General features: G+C 42.8%; 1 protein-coding gene across 1 annotated transcript in view; it reads left to right on the top strand.

Annotated features, from left to right (window-relative positions):
* Window positions 1–16917, top strand: part of LOC147692465 (calpain-1 catalytic subunit-like) — a 361725-nt gene that overhangs the window by 284271 nt on the left and 60537 nt on the right. The window contains exons 13-14 of the mRNA XM_086938675.1: window positions 1172–1214; window positions 16788–16850. Of these exons, the coding sequence (XP_086794801.1) occupies window positions 1172–1214; window positions 16788–16850 (106 nt within the window). The remainder of the gene's footprint in view (window positions 1–1171; window positions 1215–16787; window positions 16851–16917) is intronic.

Here is a 16917-nt window from a genome sequence, read left to right on the forward strand (position 1 = left end):
CAGTATGTCCAGGGAGAGCAACTCTGAGGTTCAACTGTGAAATGGGAAATTACTGGGGAATCAGGTGTTCACTACCCAATTTCCCTGGTACTTCCTGATTTTCCCCTGGATTTTTTAGCTGTGAAATCTGTGGGAGAAAAACATCACATCCACTGTAAATCCACAGCACTTGTATTTCCCAGCTGGGGCAGTAGTTTCGGATGGGCCCCAATTGAGAATTCTGTGCGACTGGTACTGAGGTCCTTGGTGTTCTCAATTAAAGTGGCACTATAAGGACTACTACATCCTTAGGGTGTTTTGAAGGTGAAGAGCTACTTCTAGAGCTCCAGACATTAGCATCGTAGTAAAACCTCAAGCACCTGGCCATGGTCCCAGTAGGCAGTAGAAACTGGGGCAAGAGTGGCACCCATTGGTAAGTAAGGGTATGAAAGTGACCGAGGTCTCAGTGTGGTAACTAGACACTCAGGCAACAATGAAATCTAGCAGCCAGAGTATGACATGGATTAAGGCCGTGGAAAAGTAGGCACCCATGCAGCGGTGACACCCGGTGTTGAGTCTGAGCTCCCGAAGCAGGGCTAGTATCTGCATCCTCACCTCATGACTGTGTAGTTAGTGTGGGCCAGTGTCAGGAGAGTGAAAAGTAGGGGTGGCTCTCAAAGATGCTCCTGGTCTCTGGTCCGTTACATCTGCAAATTCCTGCAATACTCCACATATGGTGGGAGCAATAAAGGTTGCACTGCAAAATGGCAGGATGTAGAATTTCTTTAGCCTTTTTCAAGCATTTAACCCCTTCACTGCGGCGGCTATTCCGCCACAGTGTTAGGGGGGCGGGGCGGCCGCGCGGCGGAGCCGTGCTGGTGACGGAACCGGAGCTGTGCTCATGACAGAGCGGTTCCGTCATGGCCCGCCCGCTCAATAGAATGCGCCGCGCAGGCACGAAATCAGCGCCGCGCAGGCGCGGCAGCAGGGCCATGACGGAACCGCTCCGTCATCAGCACAGCGCCACCGCAGCTGATGACGGAGCGGTTCCGTCATCAGCACGGATAGGGTTAATAAGGACCAAAAAGCAACCATTGGGGAAATAGAAAAACAGTTTCAAGGTGTACTGTGGCGCTATCTGGAAGAAATATCTCTGCATGCCGATGTGACATAGATGTTTCTTATCTTTCAGGGAATTTAATGAAGACATCATGGCAGATGATACAGCATTTAAGGTAAACTGTTCATTGGGTGATCATGCAGCACGTGAGCTTGGTACCAACTAAAGTAGAGGGTCTTTAGGGGGGTTGCCCTTAAAGCGAGAACAAGCTCTATATTGATAGAGATATTTAGACTGCGGAGAGGGTTTTTTTATTAGGAGAATGCTCTGTTTTTACCAGTGTCATTATCGAAAAGTAAGTATTCACCAGCACCAGACAGAAAAGGATTAAGAGGGTTCTCTCAGCTTTTATTTCTTAAAGCCTTTCCATGTTTCCTACAAATTTACATGCATAGAATACATCGAAAAAGGTTAATAGTCTCATTTATAGTAGTTGATATCTTGGACAAGGCATGTAAGGTATACTTTTATTCTCTTAATTAAAACTGGGTCTGTGCTGACTATACATCTACCCTATATTATTCACACTGCCCCAACTAAGAGCAACCCCCTGTAGCCTGCTCAGCAAAAATGACAAGAAATGGGTTAAGGCCAGGGGTGTAGCTACCACCGGTGCAGCAGGTGCAGTGGCACCGGTGCCCAGAGCCCCCAGGGAACTCTTGGAACCCTGACAATTGCCGTATTTACAAACCCGAGCTGCAGTGCAGGGGGTCATTTTCCTTGCTTGCACCAGGGTCCATGGCATCCTTGCTACGTTACTGGTTTACCGTCAAGGCACTGTAGGAGTTGGACACTGTGCCTGTGTACCAGGTGAGTGTTCTCTAATAGCCTCTGAGTCCTTGGTGCTGAATTACTATCATAGCAAATATTAATAACCCCACTACTACCCTGAGAATAAAACATAGAATGTCTAATACTTGTAAGTGAATTCCCTCTAGGGTTTTCTTCGTGATGCACTCAGAGACAAAACCCCTTAACGAATATGCATTTGGAAACTTTATATTAATAAATTGACTCTCATCACCCTCTGATAATTCACAGCAAGGGACACACCAGCAGTCATATTACACCACAACTGAGTACAGACAATTTAAATCTCCTTTCAGGTCTTCTGGGCAGTGCAAATAGATCATGCTCGATGATTTGAGCTGGAAGGTAAACTGTAGAGTTACACAAGCTGGAGGATTGTCTTCGATTCAACAGTTTTAGGGGATTGTTTGGTACTGCCAATACTTCATCAGCCTCTGTTTGAGAGGCTGACTTGGAGAAAAGCTTCAAAGATGTATTCAAGTTTTTGTAAATCTTCAGTCAGTCTTCATGGAACACTGAGCATTTGGGGGCAGTTCTACAAGGAAGTGCCACAGCGCGGCACCCCAAGCCCTTTGGCTGCGCCACGATGCTGCACTTCTGAAGCACAGGGATGCAACATATTTACAAGAATATGTCGCATCTCTGTGCTTCTCCCTGTGCTGGTGCACAAACTGCAGCCATGCGCTGGTGCAGGCAACCTTGCACCATGGTGCAAGGATGCCTGTGTCGTGGGGAGATTATTTTGTGCAGGAAGGTGCCCCTTCCTCCACAAAAAAAAATCAATACAGTAATTTTCCTCTTTCAATGCGTGCTGTAGAATGCAGCACTCATCGAAAGAGGAAAAAACTAGGAGAAATAAAAACCTTTTATCCTCGTTGCGCTTCGCTACGCCACCTCTAGGGTGGCGTACCATTCAGACGCATCTCCAGATTTACGATTCCTCGCAAATCTGGAGATGTGTCTTGTTCCATGGGTGTTGCGTGCGAACACCCACAGCAACACCCATGGAACGCCCCTTCAACGCAAAGTACTGCGTGGGAAGGGACCGTTTTTACAAGGAGAGGAAAAGGCACGCAGGGTGGCTTTTCCTGTCCTTGTAACTGTGGAGGAGCCCCCTCCGCCACCAGTACGTCACTAAAAGTGACATACTGGTGGCGCAGTGCGCTTATAAATCTGCCCCTTGGTACGCAGTCTCGGCCCATGCAGGTAAGAGCGTGGGGCTGGGTTGGGGGGATTCAATAGACGACCACAAGGGAAAATTAAATAAATAATTAATTTTCCCTCCTCTTTGTCTATCAAAATCCCCCACCACCCCCCACCCGGCCCCACTGCCCCACCACTGTACGGATATGCTGGCTCCCTCACCGTAAGGTCAGTTGGAAAGAAGTCCCACAGCACAGGCAGGATCTCAGGATCAGTCCATTGCAAAAGCCCCATAGGTTTAGTGCAGGCAGTAGCACCTCGAACAGGTTAAACCCTTCCATAGGATAGTATTGATTTTTGATTTTTCTATTTGTATAGCGCGCGATTGCCCGAGGGCGTCTTGGCGCTGAGAAATCCCAATAGCTCATTAAAGGTGTGTAGTTAGAGATGTTTAGCGAAAAGCCATGTTTTAACTTCCTTTCTGAAGGATTTCAGGGATGGACTGTTTTTTATGTCTAGTGGTAGTTGATTCCATGTTCTTGCCGTCTGTACCAGAAAACTTCTACCGCCCCAATTGGTTCTTCTGAATCTGGGTACCTTTATGAGTTTCATTTGACTGGATCTGAGAAGTCTGTTTGGCTCATATAGTTGCAGATGTGTTCTTAGGAATTTTGATCCAGTTCTGTTTATTGCTTTGTATGCCAAGCATAGTGATTTAAATTGTATCCTGCTTGCGATTGGGAGCCAATGCAAACTTTTTAGTTTATGGCTTACTTTTTCATACTTTGGTATTTCCAGTATCAGTCTAGCTGCTGCGTTCTGCAGGCGTTGTAACTTAAGAAGGATTTTCTTCCTTGCTCCGGCATATAGGCTGTTTCCATAGTCCAGTCTGGACAAGGCCAATGCTGTCACCACTGTCTTGCGTGAGTCATACGGTATGTATGGTAAAATCTTTTTAATCATTTTTAAGATGTACCAGAGTGATGAAGCTAGTTTGCTTGCTTGAGCGTCAAAAGAAAGGTTAGTGTCTAACATGATCCCTAGGTTTTTCACCTTTTCTGACGACTCTGGGCATCTTCCCATATCTGTAGGCCACCATAGAGGGGACCATATGTTTGTGTCTCCTCCTAGTATCATGACTTCACTCTTGTCGCCGTTCAATTTTAAGCAGTTCATTTTCATCCATTGGCTGATTTTTGTCATGCAGCATTGGAATTTTTCTGCTGTGTCTTGTACCTCCTTACTTATTGACACTACAATTTGGGTGTCATCGGCGTAAGATATAGGGGTGAAGCCGTTGTTCCTTATTATTTGTGCAAGAGGAGCTACATATAAATTAAAAAGAGTGGGGCTCATTGATGAGCCCTGCGGGACTCCGCATGGTAGGCTGAATAGGTTGGATTTCGCTTCTCCTGATTCAACTGAGAATGTTCTGTTCTCTAGGTAGGAGGCTGTAAGGGCGCAGGCTGAATCATGTATGTTTGCTGTTTTTAACCGCGTTATAAGGATTTCATGGCTGACCGTATCGAAGGCCGCTGATAGGTCGAGTAGTATCAGCGCGGCCTGCGATCCGTTGTCCATTATTTTCCTGAGTTCCTCCACTGCTGTGATCAGGGCTGTCTCCGTCCCATGTTCTACCCGGGAACGGTGAATGGTCCAGCCAATCTCCATCCATCAGGTGTTGAGATAGCTGTTTGTTTAACAGCTTCTCCAGAATTTTTGCGGCAAAAGGGATCCTGCTATGGGTCTGTAGTTGTTGGGATTTTCGCAGTCTAGATTGGGTTTCTTTAACAGTGGTCTGATGGATATAATTTTCCAGTCATCTGGGAAGATGTTGGTATGAATGATTTTGGAGAATAATTTTTCCAGAACTAGGCTTAGTTCTATGGAACAGGCCTGCATGATTCTGGGTGGACAGGGGTCCGTTGGGCTACCTGAGTTGGTGGTGTGGATTTCTTTCTGGATCTGCTCAGCTGTAGGGGGTATAAATCTAAAAGCTGATGTTTGGTCTTGTTGTGTTACAGGATTTATTGAGTATGATATGTCCTTTTCCATTGTTTCGGGATTCTGATTTTTGAAGGAGTCATATACTGATGAGACTTTGTTAACAAAGAAGTCCCCTAGTATGTTGCAGAAGTTTGATGACAAAGCTTCTGGGTTATTGTTTTCGAACTTTGAAAGTTTTTTGACAGTGTCAAAAAGAATTTTGCTGGAGTTTTTTGACTCGTTAATCTTATTAGTGAAGTATTTGCTTTTTTCTTCTATTATTAGTTTTTTGTAATTGTTTAAGGTATCTTTATATTCTTGTCTGAGGTGGGCATCGTAGTTAGTTCTCCATTTTTTCTCTGCTCTTCTACACGTTTGTTTTTGTGTTTTTAGAGCTTCTGAGAACCATGGTTGTGATGGGGTTTTTCTTTTCAAGGTTGCCTTTTTTTGAGGGACGGTCGAATTGACTGCCTTGTCTATCCACTCATTAAATTGTTTACAGGCTATATTACTATTGTGGTTAAAAATGGGATGGGATGTTTGGAGTTTTTCTATGAATGCCTGGTTGTCAATTTTAGACCAGTCACAATAGGTTACTTGCTTAATAATTTCCACTGGTCTTCCAGTGTCCTTTTTAACTTCCAGCGTAAATCTTACTAGTTTGTGGTCTGTCCATGGGATTGGGAGGGTGTCTATTTTGTTTAGGTTCTGTCAAGATGTGAAGATACCGTCTAGTGTATGTCCAGCGTTATGAGTTTCTAAATTGACTTTCTGTTTCAGATCGAAGCTTGCCATTGCATCAATAAATGCCGCTATCTTGGGGTCTGATTTTTTCTCTAGGTGTAGATTGAAATCACCTAGGATGGTGTAATCGGGACATGTCACACTAGATTCAAGAAAAGGGCTTAGCAGGTCGATTAAGGGGGGTTTTGCATTAGGTGGTCTGTATATTAGTATTCCATTAAAAGTGTAATTATTTGTAATCTTTATTTGGAAGGTTAATATTTCTCAGTCTGAGGTGTTACCTTTATCTGAGATTTTTATCTTAAGATCTTCTTTTGCTATGATCGCTAAAACTCCTCCTCGTTTTATTTTTCTGTCGACTCTGGAGAAAGAGTATCCATCTGGAATGGCTAAAGCCAGGTCGGCATCTGATGCCTCGTCTGCCCATGTTTTGGTGACGAATAATATATCAATTTTTTGTCCATCTATTAGTTCGGATGTCTGTATATTATGTTTGACCATTGATCTAGTATTGATCAGACCGATTTTCAGAATATGGTTTCTGTATTTCGGTATCCCGGCTTTATCCACGTTTTTGGCGGGACAAAAGTCGAATGTAAGTGGGCATGACAGACATTTCTTACCTTCTATGTGTGGCTCTATCTGAGAGCATGTGAAGTTTGGTCTCAATCTTCTTAGTTCCTGGATGGAGTATTTCAGTAGCCCTTTATCGAGGTCATTTTGGCCAGGGGATATGGCCCTGGGCCCGGTCTTGGCGCGGACGGGCGCAGACGGGCTTGCCTTAGGCTCGCCTTCGGCGCGCAAACGGCGCTCCCGCTGCGCTCGTCCGCTGCGCTCGTCCGCTGCGCTTGCGTGGGAAGCACATTTATAGAGAGAGGGGGGGTGGGCGTGGCCTGTGGGTGGGCGTGGCCTCGCGTTTCAGCAGCGATGGCGGCCGTGGGATGTTTCCTCTAAACAGCGCTAATATCCTCTGTTTGTTGGGTGCCTGCTTGGCGTGAATGGCAGAGAATAGCTCTGTGTAAGTGCCCAAAGTTAAAAATAATGCTTAACACAAATTTACACAAATTTAAAAATCGAGCGAGAACACCTCCGGCTTCCGCCTCAGAGGTCTTGGAGTTTGAAGTAGACTTCTCTGTCCCAAGAAGTCCATTCATTAAATCGCCTGGATATGGTACAACAGAGCACTCAATCCCTCCCACCCCATCAGTTTCAAGGGCCTTCCTGTGAGAGGGCAAAAAAGTAAAATTAGGGAGTTTTCAATTTTAAATAAGCAAGTTCTCTAATTCATCTTTATGAAATGGCCTTCCTTCTTTTTGGGATGAAAATACATTTAGAAAGCAGTAAACCTGATTAAAAAGTCTGACACTATCATAGAAAGAATACTTCTGTGCCCTAGCTACACGTTATGTATTTTCGAGTGGTAGCATATTAGGCAATAGCTTCCTCTTAGTGTGATTATGTGAAATGTGTATGTGTAGAAGACAACTAGTTTATTTTCCTCCACACCCTATCGAAAGCATTTGTAACCAGATCAGCAGCTTTTCTATGGTTAGCTTGCAATGTTTCAGTTGTGAGTGTTTTTGTTGTTCACTTCTAGATGCCTAGCTTCCCAAAATGTGGCGTGATTGCCCCAAATTACTTGGGCTACTGTGAAAAGCAGAAGGGAAACCATGTTAAAACTGTACACACATTTCTTTAGCTTATTCATTAGGCCATAGAATCAGCAGAATTCGAACACACGTAAAAATCCAAATTCCAAGTGACCAAAAGCAGAATTTAGGGGAACATATGAAGAAAGTGAGAAAATTCGCACCTGCTTAGCAAAAATCAGCAACAATATAATATTCTCGTATTTATGCGAAAACGCTTTTTTTTAAAATAACTTTATTGTCATTTTGAGAATCACACAGTATTTTTCCATGGGATGCCCCTTCCTACCCTCCCCACACGTGAAAACACTTATAGGATAACTGACATACACTCACATGCTTGAATCATGCCCGATCATAAGACTATGAATTTTTTAAAATAAAACAACAGTATTAACTTATATAAATGATGGTGGGGGACCAGAAGACTGCACCTAAAATATCAGCTGATAGAAATATTATGTCCTAAATACTGTTTACCGGAATATGACTCCACTGGATTCAATAATACAATTTCATATCGACACACAATGGTATGATATTTTTGTATACAATACTGACATGCGTACTCTGTGTTCTATTATGAGTTTTTTTTTAAATTGTTGTCAAATTAAGAAATACCAGGGGTTGATGTAGGATGAAATGAATTAATTGTTCTCTCCCTTTCAATTAATGTTAATAATAATATTTTACATTTGTTTTTAATATTGTAAAGTTCAGACTAACAATGTAAAATGTTGAAAGTGGATTTGTAATGTACTGTGTATTTTTTTAATGGTTTTTAACCATCGAAATAAAGATGAACTGAACTGAACTATACAATATTTAGGCATGATATTTCTATTATTGTTGACAATATTCTGACGTGATACAAACCATTTAATAGGGTGCTGTCAGAAGGTCATCAACCTCGTTGTGAGATGCAAACCCCTACCTCCAAGAGGGCACCTTTTGGAGCACAAACATGTACGCTACTCACAGAGCCACAATTATGTGGTTTTGGAGAATGATATTATGCGTGGGTTTTATTGAATTATTTGGAAAAAAAGGTCCATTGTGCATAATAGAATAGCAATAATAATAGCTTAATTGTACAGTTAATAAAAACTTTAGCAAAAACACATTTATTTACATACAAATAGTTAATAAGATATTAAGGTAAAAGAATCTATTAGACAATTTATAAGAAAGCAATCATTTTTCTCTGGGCGCAACTAGCCTACAACGTTCAGCAAGTTATCGCCATTTAAATAGCAAGGTCCATCAACTAGTTAAGTTACAGAATCAGAGCTCGGCCCACGCGGCGTCCTGGAAGAGAAGCAATGAATTTAAATTTGAGCTGCAGGAAGGTCTTTTGCTCAAGCTGATGTGATTTTTGTGAACTTCACAAAGCCAGTAGCTAGCTTCATGTTCTGTAAAACATTATGCAGCTTACCTATTCTGTAGCTATTTAGTTATTTTAACACACATTGAAACAAAAGGTATCCCACACTATAAGATAAAACATATTCACGGGTTCTGCCCTATGCTGGTTTCGATCTTTTCTTGCGGAAAGGTCATTCCAGGTTGCGATTTCACCCGGTAAGTCCAAATCCTATCTGTTGGACCTGGGGGTCCCACAGGGTTCATTGTTGAGTCCCACTCTATCAATCTTTACGTGAGACCGCTGGCTGCGGTCGGCAAGCAATGGGGCTTGACTATGGTTTCATACGCAGATGACACGCAGCTGGCGCTCACGTTGAGTGGGGACTCAGACATGGAGGCTCCCAGGTTCCGTGACGGTTTACGGGCAGTGGCCAACTGGATGAACTCCAACTGTCTCCAGTTAAACACCAAGAAGACTGAGGTTATGGTGGTCGGCAAGCAGGCGGGGTTGTGGGGTGACAAGTGGTGGCCTCCTGAACTAGGTGTGACCCCCTCTCCAGCATCGGAGATAAAAAATCTTGGGGTCTGGCTTGACCCAACCCTCAGTTTCATCTGTCACACCAAGAAGGTGGCGGCCGCTTGCTATGGCATTATTAGAGGACTTAGGCCTATCCTTAAATTTTTTGATGTTTCCACCAGACAACTGGTGGTTCAAGCATCAGTGTTGTCCCGGCTGGACTATGCCAGCTCGCTTTTAGCTGGGATTAATCAGTCAGAACTTACCCGGCTGCAGCAAGTTCAAAATGCTGCAACCAGAGTTGTGATAGGTCTGCCTAGGCGGTGCTCGGTCTCCAAATCTTTGCACTCTCTCCACTGGCTCCCTGTAAATCAGAGGATTACATTCAAGGTTCTCTGCCTTGCGTTTAAAATCCTCAAGGGTACGTCTCCCCAAATTCTGGAGAATCTGCTGACACCGTATGTACCCTCGCGAACCCTCAGATCTTTGGGTCAGAATCTGGCTGTGGTTCCGTGCTTCAGGCTGAGTAGAGCAGGTGGCCGCTCTTTTCGAGTGCTAGCAACGAATTGGTGGAACTCTCTTCCTCTTCATATCCGGGCTATTGATGACCTTCTTCAGTTTAGACGTGCCATCAAGACCTTCCTATTTGTTTAGCTCTCATGCTGTTCCTGTGGCCCTTCTGTTTTTTTATCGGTGTTGTGTTGTGTTTGCCTTGTCAAAGCGCCAGGACGCCCCTTCGCTGGGGCAGCTGTGCGCGGTATAAGTAAAAATAACATAACATAACATAACATATATTTGTTAAAAAGAAAATTGCACACATCCAGCAGATCCTTTTCAAAATGGTATTCCACAATAATGAACGATTTTCTGTTGCAGGGAAGCAGAAGAAAACATTTTCTATTCGCTTTCCTTCTTACCTCCCGGAATGAAACAGTTTATGTTCACACATCCAATGTTGCACATAGAAAAGAACAAGTCAACTAGTAACACTTACCTTATTCTGCGCACCCCAATAACTATTTAAAATGTGTCTTCAGTTTAGGGGTTGCCAATTCCTCACACTATTGGGCCTTTGGAAGCGCTCATTCATAAACAGCTATGCAGGTCATTATGGTACGTTTCACATTTCTTATGTATGTGATTCATGAGAAGGCACTGCAGGCATCAAAACATCAGGGGGGAGATTTTCAAACCTTTTGCGATGGTTTAGCGTCACAAAAGTGACGCAAACCGACGCACATTTTTTTTGTTGCTATTTTCTTTCCAGCGCAAAACTTAATTCACGCTGGAAAGCACCCTCTAAGTAGGGCAAAGCAGAGCGAAGCACTGCATTGCGTTACTTTGCGCCGAGGGGGCGTTACATGGGCGTTCCCATGCAAGCACCCAAGCCTTTTGACGCAAATCCATACTTACAAAGAAAGGTACACATAATTTTGCTCCACAAGTTAGCGCCCCTTCAAAGGAGGCGCTAACAGGAGAAATGCGTTTGTTTCTCCAAGCTTTTCCCGACTTTCCATGCGTGCTGCACTGTGCAGCACGTATGCAAAGTGGGAAAAGCTCTGCATCGTGCCTAGCATAGTATTTTCTGCTGGAAAGGTACACTTCCTATACAAAACCCATGCTACACTAATGCACACACCCTAGTGCTACAGCGTTAAGGTGTGTGCATGGCGCACAGCAGCTGAAATCAGCGCTGGCGCAGGGGAAAGGGGAGGAGAGAGACAAATCTCTGAAAGTATGGCGCTCTCATGCTCCCACACTGTCACGCAACGCTGTGAAGCCTCGCGGGGGGCTGCGTTGCGTTGCATGACTTTTTTGAAAATCTCCCCCAGATCTTAAGGAGAGAGGCAAAATGATTAAGAATCCTCTGAACTATAAGTGATCAAGACCCTCCTTCAGGGAAACGTGTTATGGGATTGTGATCAAAGAAACATGTTGAGCATCCCTACTGTGTCCTGAGTGTACATGGAACATTTGGAATTTTTGTGGTATATGTGACACACACACACACATATATACATGTATATACACATACATACATACATGTGCACACACACACATATATATATATACACACATATGTGTGTGTGTATATGATAATTTACTGGTTTTACTATATTTCTGGTCTTACTGGTTTTTATCCGGTGTCGGTGTGGTATTGGAATCTAATGGTAGTTGATTTTGCACGTCACTGAATGCATATGTTTACTTCCATAGCTCTTTTCCCCTTTATAGCATATTTTTGTACAGTTGACACTTCATGCACTTTATTGTATTAACACATATCAATTTGAAAATTAGGCTATATTTATTGCATCCGCTCCATCTGTTTGAACTTTTTATCTTTTTGATCTTATCGTGTTCTCTATGATTTTAATAGTTTACCGATAGGAAATTGCACTTTATCATATATTTCTTAAAAACTTAAGTTTACAATATTATGCATTTGCACTTTTAGAAATAGACAGGCAGTGTTGGAATTCGACTTAGGGCACTTGCCCAGTATTGCGCATTCTTGCACATTGAAAGAAATTGGAGAAAATTGGGAGTGGCATGACTTTAAGAAATTTAAGTACCTAAATTTACTCTTAAAGCGTTTTAAAATTAGCAAAAGTGTTTACATATCATGGCAACTTTTTGTTTAAGCTCGCTGTCAGTATCAATTGATATATTGTAAATAGGTACCTCTTTCAATAAGTCAAAATCCCCATGTACAGTCTGTCTTTTACCTCTATGTTGTTCACAAACAGAGGGAAAACATTGTAAAAAAAAGTATTTAAACCACCCGGGATGTCGAGCATGTCATGTGATCAAGACCGGGGTGACCCGGTCGAAACACACCATGTTGTGATTTGGAGAATAAACGCACATCAGAAAACTTTACTCTGTGTGGAGGTTTGTTCCTGCAATCATACGCTAAAGTAATTTCATATGAACAGGATTTGGTGTCGATATATATATATATATATATATATATATATATATATATATATATATATATATATATATATCAAACCCTGATGCCTCAGATCTATAGAGACGTCACTCCACAAGGTAGCAGGTTTCAAACCTTTTATTTTCACGAAGCTGCGCATTACAACTGTTCCAATTAAAGTTCCGACGCGTTTCGCAGCTCACGCTGCTTCTTCCTGGGATGGCAAACAAGAATGACTGGGAACTGCAGCCATTATTAATCCAACGCGCATGCACTCTCTGGTGAGTTGCATGCTGGTGGTTGCAGTGTACTGTTTACTCCTTCAATGGAGTCCGTCATTTTTGCTTCAATATTTCTGCCTTGATTCTTTTTCACAGCCCTCCAGTGGGCTACAGGCGTAATGTTCAGCTTCAAATTAACAGCTTCCTAGCGCCGCATGTAGGCTGTCTGATGGCGGCCCAGCAGTCCCGCTTCCATATTTCACGGCGGGTGCTTCATCTCCCGCGGATGAGGCGTACCGCGTTAAACATCAAACCCTGATGCCTCAGATCTATAGAGACGTCACTCCACAAGGTAGCAGGTTTCAAACCTTTTATTTTCACGAAGCTGCGCATTACAACTGTTCCAATTAAAGTTCTGACGCGTTTCGCAGCTCACGCTGCTTCTTCCTGGGATGGCAAACAAGAATGACTGGGAACTGCAGCCATTATTAATCCAACGCGCATGCACTCTCTGGTGAGTTGCATGCTGGTGGTTGCAGTGTACTGTTTACTCCTTCAATGGAGTCCGTCATTTTTGCTTCAATATTTCTGCCTTGATTCTTTTTCACAGCCCTCCAGTGGGCTACAGGCGTAATGTTCAGCTTCAAATTAACAGCTTCCTAGCGCCGCATGTAGGTTGTCTGATGGCGGCCCAGCAGTCCCGCTTCCATATTTCACGGCGGGTGGTTCATCTCCCGCGGATGAGGCGTACCGCGTTAAACATCAAACCCTGATGCCTCAGATCTATAGAGACGTCACTCCACAAGGTAGCAGGTTTCAAACCTTTTATTTTCTCGAAGCTGCGCATTACAACTGTTCCAATTAAAGTACCTTGTGGAGTGACGTCTCTATAGATCTGAGGCATCAGGGTTTGATATATATATGTATATATATATATATATATATATATATATATATATATATATATAATTGTCATATTGGTTAATTTAAAAACAAATATAAATTTATAATATAAACTTAAAATTTATAATGTTTTTAAATAGGTTTACATTATATACGTGTATGTAAACATACACATCTTGATAAATGTGTGTGTTGATTTAAATTAGTATGTATTTTAAAATATTATTGAAACATATTTACTTTACATTATATTAATGTCATATGTTAAAAAAACTTTAAGTTTCACCTATTTAAACTACAGATATAGTAAAAAATGATACGTTGTATATATTTTTCAATATTAAAGTAAAACTATATATTTTTTCGGTATTTTTGTACTTATCATGTATAGAAAAACAATATTTTTGTGATCGATATTTTTGGCACATTATTTTTAGTATCATGATATTTATGGTTTAGATATTTTGTCAGTGAACCATCATTTCACAAAAGCCAATTCATTTGTAGTTTGTTCTTTAGTGGACTTCTGGTAGAAACAAAAGGGGGTGATTTAGAGTTTGGCAGCCAGGATACTGTGTTGCAAATGTGATGAGGTAACCTGCCCTCCAACTCACAGCCCCGACCCATCTCCCTACAAGACAGGGGGACCATCGGCATTTAATTGGTGGAGCTCTACTTGGCTCTGTAGACAGGGTAGGGGCATTGGAGTATAGCCATCACATCACCATTCTATTTAGAGTAGATGGACTGATGTTTCTTTATTTTAGGCCTGGCTGTAAAACTTTGCTCCGCTTGTGTATTTTTGTGGAATTAGACAATTCCATGCTCTGCGTAGAATGTGGAGTTCCCGATAAACTCCGCAACTTCGTGGATTTTTTTTCTGTTGGCGCTCTTGTCACACTATTTCACCCACGCAGGGAACTGACTTGATGGGCGCTCCTTGTGCAGAGTGGTTGAGAAAGGATGCAGGGCCTCTGACGACATCTCAGGAATCCCGCTGTGGGGGACTTACTTGTGGCAACAATAGAGGTTCTTGGCCCCCAATGACCCTCAACAAACAAAGGTACTTCATCCCGCAACCAATAATGCTCTAGGAGGTCCCTTTGCAGAGTGGTTGCGAAAGGGGGTAGGGCCTCTGATAAAGTCTGCAATCCCACTGTGTGAGACTTACTTGTGGCAACAATAGAGGTTCTTGGCAACCGGCAACCCTCAGCAGCCAATGGGACTTCATCCGCCAACCAATAGTGCGCCAGGAGGCCCGTTGGCAAAGTGATTGAGAAAAAGGGCAGGCCTCCGATAACATCTCAGCAATCCCACTTTGGGTGTTACTTTTGGCACCAATAGGGGTCCTTGGTCCCCAATGATTCTCAGAAGCCAAGAGGACTTCATCCCCCAAGCAGTTGTGTGCCAGGAGACCCCTATGCAGAGTGATTGCGAAAGGAAGTGAACATCCGACGACGTCTCAGCAATCCCGCTGTGAGGGACTTACTTGTGGTAACAATAGGGGTTCTTGGACCCCAAAGACCCTGAGCAACCAAGGGGACTTCATCCCCCAACCAGTAGTACACCAGGAGGCCTCTTTGTAGAGTGGTTGAGAAGCACAAGACATGGGTCAATACACTACTGACACCAAACTTTCCTTTGTCCAAATGTGATTTATTCATCAAAGGGACCTAAAAAGTAACTCAATGTGAAATGCGTCCTCCCTTCTTTCTGTCAGTTCATCCTTGTTGCCCTCTCTGTGTGCTTAATTGTATGCTAACTACATTTGTGTTATTTTGTGGGACTTTGCACATGCCTAAATTTTTGTTGTTTGTGAATGTCAGCCTTTTTGTGTTGGTTCGTGGACTCAGGTACCTGGCTCCACCTAACTTGACCGCCCTTCTCTAACTCTTTGTCAGCTACCCCTTAAGATTACATCTTCTGCCCAATTCTTCCCTCTGCTGAAGTCTGTCTTTTTTTTCTCCTGCTTCCCCTTTGCCTACCAGGCACCTAAAGTTGGTTTGGTCACTAAACACTGCTTCATTTTGGGGTGATCACCCCATTTACAAGGCTCACTTCATATTACCATAGTATTGTTGCCTCCTTTCCCCTCACCTGTCAAATGCTTTTAAATGGCCTAATAGCAGCATAAAGTGTTATAAAAACAAACAACATAACATATCTCTTGGTATTTGTGTACGGGGACTATGTATCAGGTGCTATGTCTGTATGGGTGCCTGTAGGATCAAAGCTTGTGTCTTTATTGTACATGGTTTGCATAGATCCTTCCCTTTCAGAATTGCACAGGGAAAGTTTACAATTGTTCAATCGAGCAATCAGTTGTAATATGAAAGGTAACAACCTGCAATTGGTACTCAGGTTTGTTAAATTAATGTAACCTACCGAACCAGCTGTCCGGTGAAACCGCTATTTTGACTAATTATTGCGTAATGTTTCAGTAAGCATTCATTGGTTAGCATTACTGTTGCAATAAACATGTAAATGTAAATGTAAATGTACAGGAATTTATATAGCGCAAATCACCAGGCGGTTTCTAAGCGCTTGCTTAGGGAACACGTCCTGGTATGCCCCTGTGAGATAACCCCGGAAGGGTATCCGCAAGGTGAAAGCCAGGCATCCTGCCGTGAGGGGCCATTGTGGAGATTAAGCTAGCTATTGCCCAGAGTCGCAGAGTGTGAACCCGTGAATCGAGTAGGCACCGGAGCGAGAATTGTCGAGTCCATGGACATTTTAGGACTCAAGACCCCGCCGAGCCGGGAATTGAACCCTGGTCTCGGGCTGACCTCTGCTTCCAGGTCTGCCTCCTCTAACCAGTGAGCCACACTTCTCCACTCAACATCATAAACATGATGTTGGATGTTGTACATAAGGTCAACAGTAGGACAACTGGATGTAAAGGTTGTAAATGCTTGAAGTCTGATAGTTGTAGCTTTTAATATTTTCCACTGGTTGTTTTTATATTATCTTTGTAATGTTTTATATGAACTAAAATAAAACAAATCCATTACTCATGGTGCTTTTAGCAGCTAGTACAAAAGAACAATAGGCAAAGGATGATAGCTTTCTGTAGAGTAAGAGCTTGATAGTGGAGGTTCAATAATTAATTTGACTATATTCTTTCAATTTCACATTTGTTCTTCAAGGTGAGTCCAGGGACAAGATTAATATCAAACCGTAAAGAAGGTACACAAATATCGCCCATTCTTAGTACAGTAAAATGTATTTAGATTAATTAAAAATGAACAACTATCAGCAAGGTAAAATAATTTGGAAAGGAAAAACTATTCCCCACCTACTTTTTACCAAGTGGGAGGATAGGTGTGGAAGAAGAATCTGGGATGGGTGGGCACTCGATGTGGCACAATGAGCTCTTTGCCAGCCAATAAAACATGTTTGTGTCTCCTTATTTCAGATACCATCCACGCCACAGTTTGACGATGAAGCCTGGCAATACTTTAAGCAGTTTGCTGGACAGGTAAGGTGACCATCTTGTGCATGCCGGGGCCTAGTGATCACACCTATGTGGAAGACAGACTTTGGAG

This window comes from Lissotriton vulgaris, chromosome 9 (genome assembly GCF_964263255.1).
Source record: "Lissotriton vulgaris chromosome 9, aLisVul1.2, whole genome shotgun sequence".
In the NCBI taxonomy this organism is placed as follows: domain Eukaryota; kingdom Metazoa; phylum Chordata; class Amphibia; order Caudata; family Salamandridae; genus Lissotriton; species Lissotriton vulgaris.